This window comes from Enhydra lutris, unplaced genomic scaffold, assembly GCF_002288905.1.
Source record: "Enhydra lutris kenyoni isolate GAN:26980312 unplaced genomic scaffold, ASM228890v2 scaffoldscaffold3, whole genome shotgun sequence".
Classification (NCBI taxonomy): domain Eukaryota; kingdom Metazoa; phylum Chordata; class Mammalia; order Carnivora; family Mustelidae; genus Enhydra; species Enhydra lutris.
This window is the reverse complement of record NW_019154087.1, coordinates 82369601-82388911: the sequence shown is the minus strand read 5'-3', so window position 1 is coordinate 82388911 and position 19311 is coordinate 82369601. Positions and strand designations below refer to the sequence as shown.

Genomic DNA, 19311 nt, shown 5'->3' with positions numbered 1-19311 from the left:
CCAGTCACCCTCTGTTCTGACCAGAATGGTGTCGCTAGAGTTACCCGAGAGTGGGTGTCACTAGGTCCGGTGGATATTTTTTAGCCTAAAGATGATCTCGGGTTCCCTCAGCAGCATGTGACACTGTTGACCACCCCCTTGGGGAAACGGTGTGCCCTCATCATCAGGGACCCACATTTGCCTCTTTGTCTCCATTTCCCTTTGCCACCATGTCACCTACCCTGCCTTTAAATGTTGGAGTTCCTCAGCATCTGGTCCTTATGTCCTCTGTTAGTTTGCTCGGGTTGCCCTATTAAAGTACCCACAGGGCTGGGCAGCTTCGACAAAAGACACTTATCTTCTCATACTTCTGGAAGCCAGAAGTCTGAGATGTCAGTGGGGTTGGTTCTTGCAAATGTCCTTCCTTGGCTTAGAGATGGCCTTCTGCTCACTGCGTCCTCACATGGCACCCCCGGGTCTAATCTGTTGTTATAAGGACACCAGTTATATTGGATTAGCGCCCACCTCATGACCTCCTTTTACCTTAGTCATCCATTTAAGGGGCCCATCTCCAAATACAGTCACATTTGGAGGTATTAGGGGTGAGGGCCTAAGCATACGAATTTAGGGGGAACAGTTCAGTCCACAGCAGGCCTCTTTTCCTTCTCATACCTATATCCTCTTCCTGTGTGATCTCATACACTCATTTTGCCTCTGTGAACTAGTTGTCTCTAAATCCATTTCCTTAGCCCCAAGACCGCTCCTTTGAACTCTGGTACCATAGATCCAATTATTGCCTGCCTCAGGACTTCAGTAGCTACTGTTCCTACCTGACTGGATCTCTCTTCTCCTCTTACGGGTTAATTCTTACTCAGAATCCCCATCTGGAACTTGTGGTCTTTGAATCTAGACTAGCTCTTCTGTTGTATTTTATCTAAGAGAATGGCACCCTTGTCCATCCAGTTGCACCAACAAGAAGCCTGAAAGTCAGCCTTGAACCTCCCTTTCCTTTACACCTTACATAAAGTTAGAGACTAAGACTTGTCAGTTTTACCTTTGGAAGGCTTCGAGTCCATTCCCATCTCCCCTTCTCCATTGCAGTAGCTACATTAGTGGTAGTTGCTGCCATCAGTTCCCTGGACAAACCGTATGTTTAGACCACAATACTGTCTACTGCCTCTGGACCTTTGCACATACTACATTTGCACTTTTTTACTCTCCTGTCTCCAATATCAGCTCAGAGGAAAGATTCTCACAGCCTCCAGACACAGTTGGGACTTAGTGTTATGCCTTCACAGAGCCTGACCTTTTCCTTCATTGATGATGATGCATTTTGTCTGTGATTTTCTGCTAATGGCTTCTCTCCTCCGCTAGACCATAGGCTATGTGAGAGTGAGCCTGGTGCATGGCTCACCATTGTCTCCCAAACACCTGGCACAGTGCTTGGTACACAGCAGGTGCTCAGTGAGTTTTTTAAATGAATAAATGAAATTAGCTCATCTGATTATTCTGTAATTTATTCAGACTGCTGCCTATTGTTGGAAATTGAGGATTTTCCAAGTTTTCACTTTAGTAAACAATATCATAGTAAATATCCTCATAGATAAATCTTTGCTTGCATTCTTAACACTGTGGGACAAATATTGCCAGTGAAGTTGCCTTGTCTGATAAGGCTTTTAACACAAATTTCAGTTTCTCTATTGACAAAGTGTATGTCCGTGAAGATTTTGAACTATGTTGTATGAATAAGCCCCTTTTGCTTAACCTTAGCCAACTGCGGGCAAGACCTTAATTTTTTCCTAAGCAGATGAGTGATGGGAATGAAAAGTGCTCTAAATGTGCGCCCCTGTTTTCTTATCGTGCTGGAACGTTTTATTTTTTTTACATTGGGGGGCAGTTTAATACAGTACAGATTTTGGAGTCCTTTTTATAATACCGAGCCTTACTGGCCAGGAACTTGGGATGCCTTTCATTCGTTCTAGGTTTTGTTTAAGCATCTTACTAACATTCAATTTTTTTTCTTCCCTGTGGGGGCTATTCATTTGCTAATTAGTTATTAAAATTTTTTGCTGGACAACGAGGAATATGACAAGCAGAAATGATTCTGGTCCTGGTAAAAACAATTAAGCTGATTTAAATAAACGTAATGTTTACCTATAAGACATGTTGAACAGTGCCTAGCACAGAGGAAATACCCAATAAATGTTAGCTTCTGTTATTTTCAGATGTGTTAGAATACCACCCTCCAAGGCATACTAAAAAAAAAAATCTGCCGCTGTAACCTAATAAAATATATTGTGTACTTATTATTAGAAAACAGTTATTAATAAATAGAACAAAGGATTACTGTTGAAAAGAGTTTGTTTTAAACACTACATTTTAGGGCTACTTTGGTGTATATGGAAAGATAGGGTGAGGGAAGTGCAAGAGGACAATACATACACACACTTCTGCTCTGTGAATAGCTCCCTGTAAAGTCAGAGCATTTCTTTTGTTGTTGTTAAGATTTTATTTATCTGAGAGAGAGAGAGAGTGAGTGAAAGAGAGAGTACAGTTGGTAGGGGGAGGGCCAGAGGAAGAAGCAGACTCCCCACGGAGCAGGGAGCCCAACGCAGGCCTCAATCCCAGGACCCCAAGATCATGACCTGAACCCAAGGCAGACGCTTAACCGACTTAGCCACCCAGGCGCCCCAAGTCAGAGCATTTCATATTTTATATACATGTTATATCTTATTACATCCTGAAAATTCAAAGTGACTCTCTGAGTACTGCTCACAGGATGGGTTGTCCTTTCGTAGGCGACGTGAGGAATGATATATACGTCACCCTAATCCACGGGGAGTTTGACAAAGGGAAAAAGAAGACGCCGAAGAACGTGGAGGTGACCATGTCTGTGTACGATGAGGAGGGCAAGCTCTTGGAGGTAGGTGGGACCACCCAGAAGTCCTGCTGCCATCACACACTTCTTTCCAACAGAGGACTTTGGTCTGAGGTGACTTGCTCTCCATGTTAGTGTGCGTTTGCTTTCTTCATAAGGAAAAGGGATGAAACCTATTAAACTTGTGATTAGCAATTACTGAGTTTACTAAGGAACCCATTTAGACTCTTATTTTCAAAATTTAAATTTTTTTAGAAGATTTTATTTATTTGACAGAAATAGAGCACAAGCAGGGAGAGTAGCAGAGGGAGAGGGATAAGCAGGCTCCCTAATTAGCAGGGAGCCCGATGTGGGGCTCGATCCCAGGACCCCAGGATCATGACCAGAGCCGAAGGCAGCCACTTAACCGACTATAGACTCTTATTTTCATTATTTCTTCTGTTCTAAGAAGTATTTCCAGCCCCTATTGATTTCATGTTTATGCTTCTGATCCAGAAGTTCTGTATCATTTGCAAGTTATTTGGCCAGTTTCAAGCCTGGTAGGGCTTGTGGGGCTGGCGTGGAGTGGGTGGCATGGGTGCCCAGAAGGCACTGCAGGTACCAAGCCAGAGAACCAGAGGAGGTACTGCCTGTAGAGAGCTGTTAAACTGGTAGAGCTCTTGGGTCACATCAATTCCCCCTGGTCTTTAGGTTTTGTTTTAGTAATCAGGAAACTGCAACCCAAAAGGGGTAAGAAATACAGAAGGTCGTGGAGGAGGTAGGTCTAGATCCAGGTATCCTGGCTTTCAGTCTGGAGTTTCTCCACCCGTGGAGCCTTCTGTCCAGACAGAGAAGTAGTGGTTGTTGATTCTGAAATCACGGAGGCTCTTATTGTCTCAGCTGAGATCCAGCTCCCCCGATATGAGCCTTAGTTACCACTAGTTACCTTCTGTGGCACTGAAGACCCAAGCTCTCTGAGTGCCTGCTCACCAGAATCCGTGAGGGCATGGCAGAGGGCGCACCCCCTTCCTTCCCATTTGCATGATCACCTTTGAAGGCAACCGGGGACTGAATAAAGTCATAGTCCGTGTTGGGGGGGCAAACGATGTGTTGGGCCCTGGTAGGGGGGGTGACTTCTTCGTGCTACTGATAGAGCCTTTGAGCCCCGTGAGTTCAGGGGTGCGTCTTCTCCTAATGGTTCCCATCACAGCTTTGCTAACTAGGTTGGAAGTGACCCCTTTGAGGCCTGGTTTTACTGAAGTAAGTGACTCATTACCAGGAGAAGACACAGCCCTGAGTTTTAGTGAACACACTAGACCTGTACACCAGGTCCTTAAAGCAGAGCACAGACAGGACCTCCTGCAGTGGTGCATCTGCACGTGTGCCACGGTTCCCGGTCACCTGCACCGGCCTGCTGCTCCCTGAGAGAGAAAGGAAGAGGAAGGAAGGAGAATGTTTGTCTGCAGATGGAAGAGAGAATGAAGTTTACGGCATGGGGGTGTTAGGGTGATGCTGGGTCCCTTAGTGACTACCCAGTTCTGTACTTACACCCTCAAACAAAGGAGCAGAAACTCATTCTTCCCCCTGCTCTTCAGCCTCCAAGTGTGACTGGCTGCTATGTGCCAGTGAGGGGCACACGCTGGCCACGTGGAGGGTAGAGGGCTCACACGTGGTGTGTGGAGTGCTCTTATTTTTCTTGATGAAGTTATTCCTTTTTAGTATTTACTCCCAAAAGACAAAAACACTAACTCTGAGGGATACATGCACCCCTGTTTACAACAGCATTATCTACAACAGCCAAGTTATGGAAACAGCCCAGTGTCCATCAGCTGATGAGTGGATAAAGAAGATGGGTATATACACACAATGGGTTATTACCCAGCCATCAAAAGAATGAAATCTTGCCATTTGCAACAACCTGGGCAGAGCTAGAGAGTATTATGCTAAGCGAAATAAGTTACTCAGACAAAGACAAATATTATATGACTTCACGCATGTGTGGAATTTAAGAAACAAAACAAACGAGGGGAAGGGGAAGGGGAAGAAAACAGAGACAAACCAAGAAACCGATTCTTAACCATAGAGAACAGATGGCCACCAGACAAGTTGGGTGGGGGGATGGGTGAAACGGGTTGGCTGCAGAGCACACCTGCGATGAGCGCTGAGTAATGTATAGAATTGTCAAATCTCTGTATTATGCACTGGAAACTAATACAACACTGTATGTCCACTCTACTGGAATTAAAATAAAAAGCAGTCAAAAAATCATCTTTTAATTTTTCTTTCCATCCAAAGAAAGCAATTCATCCTGGTGCTGGATATGAAGGCATTTCAGAGTACAAATCAGTAGTCTATTACCAAGTCAAGCAGCCCTGTTGGTATGAGACTGTCAAGGTGAGATGTGCCATTTGTAACCTCCTTCATATGTCAAACCTCATGTGGATTCCTTTCTTCTTTTCTACCCACAAATCATTCCTTCTTTATCCTGTAGTTATAGTGGGTTGGTACGGTGTCCTATAAGAAATGAATTGATGCAATTCTGCATGAGAGTATTTATCTTTAACTCAGAGTTCTTAAATAACATTCTCATTGATAAATGTGTACAAATTTGACTAGAGACGCTGATAGTCGTAATGATGTAATAGGCTGCCATGACCATCCAAAACCAAATGGAAATTTTCACACTCAGCGAGCAGTAGCCTAACATTTTTTCCTTCCTGGCCTCTGACCAAGTTTTCTGGGCCTCTTTTCAATTTAAATATGTGTATTACAAATTCCCAGGTGCTTTTCAGATAAGCCATGCCCTGTGAGTCTCTCAGTACCCTGTGGCTAAAACAGTGTCGTAATGCCCTTTCTGATTAGGTAACGAAGGCTCAAAAATGTCAGGTGATTTTTCCGAGATCCTATAACAGCTTAGTGTCCAAACATAAATTGGAGCCCACTTCTGAATCCCAGATTGTCATAGTCAAATTGGATTGTCAAAGTCTTATGAGCTCTCCCTAGAAAACTCAAAAAAAAAAAAAAAAAAATTGCGCTAATATCTCAATGCAGGAGTGATTATTTTCCACAACTTTGTATGCTTCATATGTTTTGGAATGTGGTGTTTATAACAGATGTATATTGTGCTTTTTAAAACTACTTATCTCAAGGCATTAAGGGTTCTTTGGAAATGGGTTTCTAGGTACTTGGGTAATATTCCATTATATGATCATGCTATAATTTATTTAACTATTTGCCACAAATTCTCTGCCCTTTTCATTGCCATGAACTTGTTTTTCTTGTCCCCTCTATATACATAAACAGCAGAAAGCTTCCTTGTCCCCAGTATTCTGTCTTTTCTTCCTGGGTATGGACCTTCGTTATTACCATATCAATAAACATACAATATACCTTGCAGTCTGGAAGCTCCTGCATAGATAGACCCCACAGTCCTGGTCTTTCTCCTCTGAAATCTTTCCTCTTTCATGCTTGAGAAAGTACTAGAAACTTGTAATATCTCCATCCTCAGAATCCCTGACAAATGGCAAAGATAATTTCTCTTGAGATTCTTTAGGTTTTGGAAATAACTCCGTCTGTTTTGAATGGAACTTTACTCTCAATCTCACTGTGTAGAAATTAGTGCTTTAATAAGATACTGAAAATGAACCAGCTCTGTCAGATGAGCTAAGAGTGCAACGTGCTGTGGAAATACCAACTGTAAGTTTCTTATCACTGCGCAGGTTTCCATTGCTATAGAGGAGGTTACTCGCTGCCATATACGATTTACCTTCCGGCACAGGTCATCTCAGGAATGTAAGTACTAGAAGGTCGGCAACATATTTCTGTTAAAAAATATATATATAAAATAAAAAATTATAAATATATATCTATCTATACATATAGATAGATATATATTTACTCTTGCTTGTCAGTACTTTCATGGGTCTAGAAATCAAAATACTTGGAAACTAGGGCCTTCACATCATTACTTCAGGATTCATGTGGTGCTAAGGAAATCAGAAAGACAAAGACCATATGTTGTCACTCATATGTGGAATTTAAGGAACAAAACAGGTGAACATAGGGGAAGGGAAGGAAAAATAAGAGAGGAAGGCAGACCATAAGAGACTCCTAACTCTAGGGAACAAATTGAGGGTTGCCGGACGAGTGTGGGGGGATGGGCTACCTGGGTGATGGGCATTAAGGAGGCATGTGATGTGATGAGCACTGGGTGTTATATGCAACCAGTGAATCACTAAACTCTGTGCCTGCAACTAATAATAAATTTATGTTAACTAAGTTGAATTTCAATAAAAAAAATTTTTTTAACAAGGATTTCCCCAAAATGGGTTCTGTGAATGTTAAGATTCTGTATGATGTTAAATGGTGCCCTATAAGGGTTTCACAGGCTAGGACACGGGTAGTGCTCTGAAGTCTCTGCTGCTCTGGTTAGGAAGATGAGCAAGGGAAAAGGCAACTAAGGTCAGAGCAGTGTGGTCGGTGCACGGCAGCAAGGAGCTGTAAGGGACCACGTAGCACAGCGTCCAACCCTGTCATCCATGCGTGATCTCGACATCCTAACCGAGACTTGCTGGTGTAGAAGGAACCGAGGTCAGCCCAGGGAGGAGTGGTGGTGGAGAAATGTGTTCGAAACCCACAAGGCGAATGCAGTAGGGCTGAAGCGAGAGCAGTGGGAGCAGTCATAATGTTAGGTTGAACGCCACGAAATTGTCATTCCGGGGGGTCAGCATCCAATGGGCAAATATCAGCAATTTCCTCTGGTTCTACAGAAATAGCATTTATCAGGCCTTTAGTTTGGATGAGACACTAAAAGAATCTCTACTTATGCGCTATGTAGTATCCACAGTCACCTGATAAGATACATAATGCTTTTATCCACATTTATACAAAAAGGAAACTGAGCCCAGAGAAATGAGATCCTTGCCTGGGGTCGTGGAGCTGGGGAGTGACAGAGCCCAGACTGACACTTCAGCGGTCTGAATCCAGGCAGACTAGAGCCACATCATGAATGATGAAGGTTAATTTGAATGAGGTTATGGAGGAGCCCTTAAAAGATGTTATGGGTGCTCGTGGTGGTGGTTGTGGTTTGGTGTATGTTTATAACAGCTTTATTCATAATATCCCCACATTGGATATAGCCTAATGGCCACCAACAAGACACTGGATAAATAAATTGTAATGTAATCCTATAGTGGTTTACTCCTCAGCCGATCTAGGGGCACATGAGGCACAGCTGACCTCAGAGCTGTGCGTGTGATGAGAGCAGGCCACAGGTTGCCCCCGGCATCAACACCTAGTTGGGGGACAGTGAGCTCAAAAACCAACACCTAAAGATCCAGAGGAAGGTGTTCTGCTTCCTGGGGGAGGCCGGACCCTCCTGGCACCTGGGGTACTCTCTTGGAAGGAAGAGGCGGCATAATAAACCTGGGAATATAATGAATACTTCGCTGAGTCTACCTTAAAGCAGCAGAAATGTATCTCCTGAAGGTGTTTGGTTGACTGACTAGATCTGCTTTTGGAAATCTCTCTCTGCAGTGTGGAGACAAGGACTGCTTGGAAAGATCCTCTAGAAACACAGGGGAGACTTGAATGGAACTAGGTTAGGAACAGAACGGAGGGAGAGGAAAGGCAGAGGTTTCGGAGGTCTTCAGTACCTAGAGTTGACATGGTTGTGGGGGAGGGCAGTGTCAACGTCCGCATTTCTGATTTGGGTGAGTGGGTAGTTGCTGGTCTCACTCAGTTGCAAATGTAGGAAGAAGAACACAACATGAAGGTACTAGAAGATTTCAGCATGGGGAATATTTCCTTTGAGGGGCCCATGGCGAGCACAGTACACGTGGCTTATTGTAGCTTGCTGAATGGTGTTGATGAGAGCGTGACCCAGTCTCACAGCCTGGAGCAAAATGAGAAATTGTCCGTTACAGCCAGCGCTTCCAGCTGCCGTTCCATACCACTCAGACCCGTATTTCTGTCTTTTCAGCCAGAGATAAATCGGAGCGGGCCTTTGGCGTGGCCTTCGTGAAACTGATGAACCCAGACGGTACCACTCTGCAGGATGGGAGGCATGATCTGGTGGTTTATAAGGTGCTGCTCACAGAACGAGGCTCAGAAAATGACTTGGGAAATATTTACTCCCTCTGAAATGGGTTCTCGAGGCTCCAGTCAGAATTACGTGGATAAACATCAGACACTTCTCTGGAGCCATAAGTGTTGGCCCCTTAAGTCTAGAAAGCCAGAGGGCTCCAGCTGCAGGGTTTCCCATCCCCTTTGTATGAGGAGTGAGTTGTATAAATGTCAGAGCCTCTGAAGAACATCTCCGTCGCCTGCAGCGGAGTTCTGTGGCGGTGGGTGGTCAAGGGCTGCCCCTTGCCTCTCCTCTGCATCGTCCTGCATGAGACAGAGACAGTTGCACTGTTGGGCCTGGTGGGGGGTGTGGTGGGTGTGGTAGGATGTGGTTTTCATATCGCCCAGAGCCGAGCACCATTTCTCTGCTTAGGGGCCCTTGCTTCTTTCCCCAGCTGTTCGGTCCTCACTCTTTAACTGCTACGAAATTATCTTCTGAGATTTTTTGAGTGGAAAGTAAGACCTAGGAAGGTCTCGTTTATCTAACGATATCACAGAACCGGTAGCTTCTTTGAGCTGCATCTACTTGGTGTGGGTCTTCTGTTTAACAGCTCCTGATGTTTTGGAAGGCGTGGCAAGCTGTTCCCTCCCAATGAATCCAGTCATCCCCTCAACCCAATGACGCATCATTCTGACCATTTATAGGTTCAAGAAAATGAAATCGAACCTCGGTCCTTCATATTTACTTATTTATTTATTTCAGAGATCTAGGATGTTCTCAGTTAGTAGTTCACAACTTTTTCCATTTTTATTCAGTGTTGAAATTATTCTGGGCTCCAGTCCTGGAGAAGTATCACAGTGTCTTAGAGTTGGAAGGAACATAAGTGTAATTTGATAAAACCGTGTTTCACTCCCTGGATCATGTGCTCATGATAGAAACTACTGTTATTTGCCCATAATTTGGTGTCCCTCACCCACTTCATTTTCAGGGTGACAACAAGAAAATGGAAGATGCTAAATTCTATCTGACCCTACCGGGAACCAAGGTCGAGATGGAAGAAAAAGAGCTGCAAGCATCCAAAACCCTGGCCAACTTTACCCCGAGCAGGGACAGCACAAAAGACAGCTTTCAGATTGCCACCCTCATTTGCTCCACAAAACTCACCCAGAATGGTAGGTGACCCCACAATGGGTTTTCTCTTTGGTGTACCTGGGCTCCTTTGTTGGACCCAGTGGGGCTGGGCCACATGGGTGTCTTCCAAGGCCGGATGCGGGGCACTTCGGATTCTACTCCCTGCCCTTCATGTGATATTCTGGGTGCCACTGGTCGCAAAGCTCACGCTCAGTCTGAGGTTATCTTGCCTATCTTCCAAATAGGATGAAAAGTAGTTTGTATTGCTTAAGATCATACAACCTGTAAATGTAATTCATGAACAGAGGCTGAAAAATTTTTTGTTTTGTTTCCTTCCTTCACGGCAGCAAAGAGCCCTGATAATGTACTCTGTAATAAAATATGAAACAACAGATGTTGGTAATTAGGGGGAGGGTACTGATAGAGAAAAAGAACTTGTCTCGTGCCCAAATAGGTATGGCCAAGAGCAGGAAAGGTTTCCTGTTAGAATTCCATCTGCCCCCTCCCCACCGAGCCTCCTCTTTCCCATTTTTTCCCAAGCAGTTGAGGGCTTTTCATAAAATCACCTGAATAGTTCAGATGGGCCTCGCTTTGTTCCTTCTTAAAATCTCTGGTATCAATTTTAACTTCTCTTCTGTATATACAATGGCATTTGATATCCAATAATGGCTTTTCATTCAGTTAACTTACGGGTAAGGGGTCCTGCTGAACATAGTGAGCCAAGAATAAGGAACTCTGGGAACTTGCCTTCGAAATCCTATAGCCCCTATGATGGATAGAGGATTAGTTACTTTGGCCTTTTAGGAGATTTGGGTGAGGAACACGGCTGGGACTCTGCCTTACGGAAGTGCTAAGGAATAGACAAAACAGTTTAGACAGAAGAGGTACACTCAGGGATCAGATGTTGGTTGATCTTTAAAAGGGGTCAGTATTGTTTGTTTTGATGAATCATGGTTGGCTAGAGAACACGGATAGTATTTCAACTTGGACAAGGGGCCAGACTCAACAGAGTGAAGTACAGAGCTGATACATATGCGAAAAGTACAAACACACTCACCAAGAATTAAGCCAGAAACAAGGCCAAACTGTGGAGACGGTGAAAAGTTTCATGGTTGCAAAGGCCTTAGAGGGAGGAGGAGGGATGAGTAGGCAGAGCTCAGGGGATTTCTAGGGCAGCAAAGCTACACTACACGGAACCACGATGGATCCGTGGATACACGTCATTACGCATTTGTCAAAAGCTACAGAATGAGCTACACAGAATAAACCCTAACATAAACTGTGGACTTCAGTTCACGAACGCTATTAATATTAGGTCACCAGTTCCAAGATGTACTACACTAATACAAGATGTTAATAGTAGAGGAGCTGGGTGCACGGGGAGCGTATGTGCGAACTCTCTGTACTTTGTGCTTCGTTTTTCAGTAAACCTAAAACTGCTCCCAGAAAAACAAAGTCTATTAAGAGAAAAACAAAAATATAGCCAGAAAACATTCTGAGCTTCATAGACAACATGACGAACTCAATCAGTGACCTAATCCTTCTTAGGGAAAAAGTCAATGTAAGAAACTGTGGGTACCGGGTTAAATGATACAGTATTGACAGAAGATGACTTAGAAGGTGTATCAAAGGTTTTGAATATATTCAGACCCTTTGAGCCACTTACCTCACCCCTAGAAATGAAACTTAAGTAAACAATGAAAGACGAGCACAGAGATTCATGAATGAAGATGTCTCCGTATTACTCATAATAGGGGAATAGCGGAAATAATCCACATGTCCAATAATTGGGGACATGATTATGTAATTAAATGACATATGTGCAGCTGCCAAATATCTGTCAAAATGTAATCAAAGACTTGAAAACTTGAGCCGTAGGCAGGGCATAATCCTAATTTGCCTAGGTACATGTTGACAATTTGGAGCCAATTTCCTGGGTTCAAATCCCAGCCCTGCCCCTAGCTGTTGCATCTCAGGCAGGCCACATGTCTTCTTTGTGACTCAGTGTCCTCATCTTTAAAATGGGAGTGATACTAGTGTATACTTAAAGAATGAAGTAAATTAAGTAAAAGCAAAACATGTGTCTTGCCCATTGTAAACTATGTGAATATTAGCCTCCACGACTACCACCATCGTCATCACCATCAACGTTGTCATATATACACAGGAAAGTACTAAAGGGAAAGATGCCGGAAATTGGGACAGCGTTTATTTTCTGTGCTCTTTCTGTTACTTTCCAATCCTCTAACTCTGAAATGTTAAAATGGTATTTTTGTAAGTATGGCAGCAGGCAATACAAAGACTTAATGTGCTTTGGGGACTTTTAAGAGATAGTGAAGAAAGATGGAATTTATCCAATAGATATCCTTTCCAGAGATTAGACTTCAAAGTAAAGCAAGTGACCAAAGTAGCTAAAATTAACTTATAATGGAAAGCAGAAGGAATTTCCATGAAACATAACCATATAGTTAAATTGTTTCTTATCTCCAGTCAGAAATACAGGAAGCGTATGGACAGGTGGCAGTACTCAGACACTTGATTTGCCGATATCTGCGTCGCTCATCTTCTAGATATTCTAAAGCTGTGCTGTCCCCTGTGGCAGTCACCAGGCATGTGGAGCTTGTGAAATTTAGTGTCAGAGGGAAGTATGGTTGCTCTAGTCTCGTTTCGGGGGTTCCATGGTTTCGTGCTGCTGGTGGCTTTCGTGTTGGCTCTTAGACAAACAGCGTTGCCGTCATCCCAGAAAGTTCCATCAGGTGGAACTGCTCTCTGCTTTGTTGTCCACCCCATTCCTAGTGGTTAGGTCTCAAAAAAACTCAAATACAAACCAGACCAAACCAAACCAAAGTCATACAATAACCTACCCCAAAGAAGGTTGAAAGAGGCAGATTCATGGGAACCAGGGAAGAGAGATGTGATATCCTCTGGGCCAGGGTGGGGTGGGAGGGAGGACAGATGTGCAAAAAGTGAAGGAAACAGCGGGACATCCGAGCATCAGAGGACACAGGGCATTCTGAGGGACAAATAACGATAATAAGGATTGTGGGTGGTTCATGTATTTGATTTCTTCTAATTGGATGGAAGTTATAAGGAACCACTTTAATGTGTTCTGAGAAAGAGGAAGCTGAAGAACAGTAAGAAACCCTCCACTCCAAGAGGGCACTTCTGATAAAGAGGGTGGCGGTTCTTTTACAGAGACCATGACCAAGGGCATTTCTCCTTAGCCTTACAAAGGACTATTCAGATTCTAAAGGTCAAAAGCCACAGGCCATTGTTGCAAACAGAGCTTGTAGACTCTTCATTTATAAATTTTTTTCAAAACTAGATCAAGCCCGATTTACATGGGACCATTTATTACTGGGCCCCTTTGGAGGCTGAGAATAGATTTGTAGCTCCAACAAAGGGAGAAGGGAGTTCAGGTCCTTGCAGTTGTGGGGCCTGGTGCCACACGATTCCCAGAGTCATCTTATCTTACTCTCCAAACCCTAACACAGGAAGATGCCGGCGTTGCCATTACTCTCCTGTTTCAATCAGAAAGTTGAATTAAAGTTCTAGAATATTTTGTCTAAGTTCATAGTAGTGGGCATGGATCTGAAAATAGATATTTGTAACCCCAAAACTTAACGGTTTTTCTTTATTTTTCTTTTTTAAGTGTTATGGTCTCTAATCCTTTGCCCAAAGTAGTCACTGGCCTAAATTTGGGGATTGTCATATCAGACTATCCCGAATTCTTAAATACTTTGGGGAAGGACGTCAATTGAGAGGACTTTGGATAACATTTGGGTGAAATTCCATTCTAGATTTATTGCCCAGAGAAACTGCTGTACCTGGAAACCAGGAGATGCCTGGGAATGTTCATGGCAGAATTGTTTGTGATAAATAGAAAAAACTGCGAACAACTCCAGTGTTTATCAGCCGTGGAATGGACAAACACAGTGTGGTGCATCCGCCCAAGAGGAGAGATACTAGTTAGAAACTGACAGGAATTAACTAGAGCCACTTGCCTCAACCCACTTGAGTCTCAGGAGCACAGGAAGTCTGGGGACTTTGCTCTAATGGGGCCTCCGCTTTTCTAGCCCCAGGACCTTATGATTCACCAGATGCCAGCTCTGTTCCTGACACTGCCGGTGATGTGGCATGCAAATATTTCTAGGGCGTAAACCTCTGGGCTGATAGAAGAGTTGTTTGCAGATGCTTAAAGCTGCCAAGCGACTCTTCACTCTGGTGAAGTATCTAAATCCTTTTCCTCAGGCAGCAACTAGTGGAGGGAAGTAACAAATGGAGCCATACCATTGACTTGCCTCTGGTGGAAGTAGGAGATGGGAAGCGGACAAGCCCAGCACACGGTCTATTACTAAGTGCTAACTGAACAAATGAGTAAATCCAAGAACTGTGTCGGGCACACTGCCTGTTCCCTCAGGGCTACCGGTTCCCTTTCCACCCAAATATTTATTCTGCAGCAAACATGGCGCCTGGTGCCATGATGGCGTATCACAATGAATGCAACTGATTCCTGCCCTCAAATGGCTCAAGTCTGTGGGAAGAGCCAAAGAAATACCGAGTGTGTCTTTATTATTCGCTATGTTTGTCTATGTATATGCATATGTATATGTAGGAAAGAGTACAAATAGCGCAGAATGATTTGAGGTGGGTCTTAAACGTAAGTACGAGCTTATCAGATAATAGTGTTGAATAATATCTGGTAATTTCAGACAAAGGGAAGACCATATGGAAAGACCTGGATCTATCAGAGTGTGCCACAGTCTGGGGAGTAGTGATCTGATCTGTCTGGTTGCTGAGGGGTAACAAAATGGTGGGCGATGGGCTGGCAGGAAGGCCATGGGTGGGGCCTCACCCCCTTCTATGAATGGTATCGTGACTTTATTCTGTTGACAGAGAGGAGTCTCTAGGCACTGGATTTTGGAGGTTTCCCAGGGACTAAAGCTAATAAAACAAGCCAATAAAGCAAACACTCATGAAGCAAATGGGCTATTCTAATGAACAGTGTATGTTTTTAATGACTTCTGTATATTATACAAGTCCATTGATTAAGAAGCATGTGTGCTACTTATACTAGATAATGCTCTGTAAATTGGAATAGTAGCTTAATGTACCACACAAAATGACAAAATAGTAACAGCCCAGATGCCTGTTACATTTCACTGTGACACTTTCAACATTGATTAAAACTATAAGTGGCTTAAAGATCCATAATTCTACACTTTAAATCCAAATACACCTCAAGATTTCTGTATAGTCTTACCCCAAGGACAGTGAGTCTGTTCCTCCTTCCTTTGAAATAGCAGTCTGTTGGATTTGCTTGTCTGTTTCTTTGAAGAACTCTTGGAAGGCAGTGTGATAGAGTCGCAAGGACATGGTTTTTTGGGAATCAGATAAATCTATAATTAAATCCCACTCATAGCACTCCCTGGCTATTATGTGACCTAAGGCAAGTTATTTAATTTTATAAAGGCCTGTTTCATCAACTGAAAAATGGGAAAAAATGCCGTCTCTACACTGTGGATGCAGTGTTTAAATGGATTAGTGTGGGGCAGTTGGGTCGCTCAGTTGGTTAAGCATCCAGCTCTTGGTTTCGGCTCAGAGTCGAGATGGAGCCCCATGTCAGACTCTGTGTTCAGTGTGGAGTCTTCTTGAGATTCTGTCTTCCTTTCCCTCTGCTCATGCTCTCTCTCCCTCCCTTTCTCTGTCTCTCTCTCTCTCTAAGTGAAAAGATCTTTTAAGAAATAAATATATCAGTATATATGTATATAAGTTCCCTTTTCCCTTTTTATCTACTGAGATACACATAGTGGCAAGGGATGAATTAAGCAGTGCTGCAAATTGAAGATACGAAGTTTCCTTAAGAGTGTTTTTAGGATGCCTGTGTGGCCCAGTCAGTTAAGCATCTGATTCTTGATTTTGGCTCAGGTCATGATCTCAGATTGGGGGATCGAGTTCCAAGTCAAGCTCTGTACTCAGTGTGGAGTCTGCTTCTCCTTCTGCCCCTCCCCACTCCAGCTCATTCTCGCTTGCTGTCTCTCAAATAAATAAATAAAATTTTTTTTTTAAATGTTTCCAACTTTTCATATGGTTATGACATAATCATTTCAGAAATATGACTTCCATTCAGGAATTCAATTTTATGTTCTCATGTATTAGTGGTTAATTTTTTTCTCTGAAGACTGAAAGACTGCAAGGTTTTTTCTGGTCTAGATAGGAGACATAAATTAAAAAAAAATACACAAGGAATTATCCATTATTAAGAACAGTTATCTTTTCTAGAGAGTTCTGTAGTTATATCCTGAAATAGTGTGTATTACTTCTTCTAATCAATGTCTGATTTTATGGTTTGTGGTCATTCTTCCTAGTTGACCTGTTGGGCTTGTTAAATTGGCGTTCCAATTCCCAGAACATTAAACACAACTTAAAGAAGTTAATGGAGGTGGATGGAGGCGAGATTGTTAAGGTATGTTTATGTATTCGTGGTTAGAAACACAGTCACAGTATCATTAGTTCTATATTACAAATTAAATCAGTGGTCAGAAATATAAAATTTGTTATCTACATTGGAAAGCAGAAGTGCCAGTTTTTAAGAAATGCTATTTTTATACTCATTTATACTCATTTTATACTCATTTATACTCATTCTATTGCAACCTAATTTCTCTGAAATTTTGCAGTATGGAGCTGAACTGAAAGCATGAAATAACCTCTCTGTTTTACGTTCAGTTTTTGCAAGATACACTAGATGCACTTTTTAACATAATGATGGAGATGTCAGATAATGAAACCTATGACTTCCTCGTGTTTGATGCACTGGTAAGCACTTAAACACATTAACTAATTTATTCTCACAACTGTGTAGTGTTCAGTATTTCGCTGTTGTAAATGACTGCAGTGATTATCCTTTCTGCACAAATACTTGGATACATCTCTCTGTTTCTGGAAGTTAAAAGAAACAACTGACTTATAGGGTATCTGGGTGGCTCAGTGGGATAAGCCTCTGACTTTGGCTCAGGTCATGATCTCAGGGTCCTGGGATCAAGCCCCACACTGGGCTCTCTGCTCAGCAGGGAATTTGCTTCCCTTTCCCTCTCTGCCTGCCTCTCTGCCTACTTGTGATCTGTCTGTCAAATAAATAAAGAAAAATTCTTAAAAAAAAAAAGAAACAACTGACTTATGTTTAAAGACTTTATTGTTCTGTTACATGATATGCTTGCTTTCTCATTAGGGTAAATGAGGTATTATATTACATTAGAAATCAGGAATCACTTTAACTTTAAAATTGCCTAGTTATAAACCAGGAGATACCGTTAATGAGGGTGATTGTGGCTCTGTTGTGTGCGCTTGTACGTTCATACAAGGGAGACTGAATTCACACATTGGAAACGAGTATCAGTCTCATTCTGTACAACATACAGCGCATTCCAAAAACTGAAATCCAGACCCGTCTGGAGACGGGTCATCTGGAGAGATGATCATCTGGAGAGATGATGTTAGAGTCTTGGAAGGCGGGTTGCCTGGGTGGCTCAGTTGGTTTCTGCCTTCAGCTCAGGTCATGATCCCAGGGACCTGCAATCTAGCCCCATGTCAGGTTCCTTGCTCAGCAGGGAACCGTTTCTCCCCCTCCCTCTGCCGCTCCCTCTGCTTGTGCTCTCTCACTCTATGTCAAATAAACAAATCTTAAAAAACAAAAAGAATCTTGGAAGGCTACAAATCGTGGTGGAGTGAGTGAAGAAAGCCGACACATCCAAACCAAGCATGTTTTCTCATTGTTGGGGTTAAGATTCTGTGCAGAATTTACCTGGATGTTGCAGCAAAGGAATGCTGGCTGTTTCACCAGTTTAGAGAAATTAATACATTCAAGAAGTGGTCAAGGCATTAAGGGTACAAAATCAAGAGAGGAAATGGTCCCGCTGAGATTCACCTAGCCAGATTCATGGAAAAGAATGGTTCCGGGTTCTGTGGGATGGGGTCTGCAGATTCTCCTGGGATGGAGCAGCTGGCAGTGGGTATATGCAGTCACCCCGGGGGTCCTTCTTCTGCATTCTTTGTCATCAGTGGGTGCCACATGGTGGTTTTTTATTATGTGCCTCATAGGGATACCATTCCCAGAAAAAGGGGAAATTGAGAGACAAAAGTCTGATAAAGTTGAGTTACTGGGGGCACTCCTGCTGCACTCGGGAGAGTGTGGTCACGAAATAATTCATCAGCTGCATCCTTGGGTTCGAGTTTTCTTTTGTCTTTCTTCTGCCTCTCCCCATCTTCTTCCCTGACTCATCTTGCTTGTGCACTGGCCTCTCTTGGAGACAGTGAGCTCCCTGAGGCCAGGGGCGGGCTCTTAGATTCTCCATATCATTTAGCCCAGTGCCTGACACATCGTAGTTTCTCTGTTGATTGTTAAATAAAAAGAAACTCCACGACTTGACTTCAGCTCTGGAATAGTAAAGTGGAAATGCTTCAGAAGTGGTCAAGAAAGAAAAGCAGGCACCAAGATCCGGCCTCTTAACAGAATCAATGCCTGGGGTCGTGCCGTGCTGCTATCTATGTTTTTCACCTTTGGCAGGTGTTCATTATCTCACTAATAGGAGACATCAAGTTCCAGCATTTTAATCCTGTCCTTGAAACCTACATCTACAAGCACTTCAGTGCCACTCTGGCTTACGTGTAAGTCTGATTCAAGGGGACTGCCTGCTGCTGGGCTGTTGGGTTTATATTCTCAGGGTTGGGTTGTTAAGAAATGCAAGGGACATAAGCTGACCCTAAGTGCAGAAGCTTGTTGTAAGCTTCTGGGGGGAGAAAGAGCACCAGCTAAGTGTTCCACCCCTGGGAAGGGCATTCAAGTAAGTCAATCCCTGCCTTCTGGGATGTCCCGAAGAGATAAGGCTCTCTGTCTTTAAGAATCCAGAACACTGAGAGACGAGGAGTTGAAGGCATCGAGAGCACAGTCAAGGACAGAAGATCATACTTGGGATCTTAGGAGAGTTGGGTGTCGGGGATTTGCAGGAAACCCCAAGGGGATCAAACAGTGGGTTAAGCAAGACTAAGTAGAAATGAGGGTCATGTCCTCAGCTGTACATCACAAGTGCTTTGTAGCATTTATTACTTACAGGATATGAGATGATGTCATTTTTCTTTCTTTTATATAAAGGAGAGTGGTCTCTGCCTTTTCCATGATCAGGTCATGGAAGCCTCCTTTCTGTCTTTGGTTTACGAGCCTCTGACTCAGGGAAGCAGCTAGCATGCGGCCCACCTCACCATGGCATTGTATGTGCCCTGT

General features: G+C 43.3%; 1 protein-coding gene across 1 annotated transcript in view; it reads left to right on the top strand.

The window, feature by feature from the left end:
- Window positions 1–19311, top strand: part of LOC111153728 (dedicator of cytokinesis 5) — a 210776-nt gene that overhangs the window by 114550 nt on the left and 76915 nt on the right. Inside the window, exons 14-21 of the mRNA XM_022512914.1 lie at window positions 2778–2902; window positions 5132–5230; window positions 6556–6628; window positions 8817–8920; window positions 9889–10072; window positions 16400–16497; window positions 16761–16850; window positions 18598–18698. Of these exons, the coding sequence (XP_022368622.1) occupies window positions 2778–2902; window positions 5132–5230; window positions 6556–6628; window positions 8817–8920; window positions 9889–10072; window positions 16400–16497; window positions 16761–16850; window positions 18598–18698 (874 nt within the window). The remainder of the gene's footprint in view (window positions 1–2777; window positions 2903–5131; window positions 5231–6555; window positions 6629–8816; window positions 8921–9888; window positions 10073–16399; window positions 16498–16760; window positions 16851–18597; window positions 18699–19311) is intronic.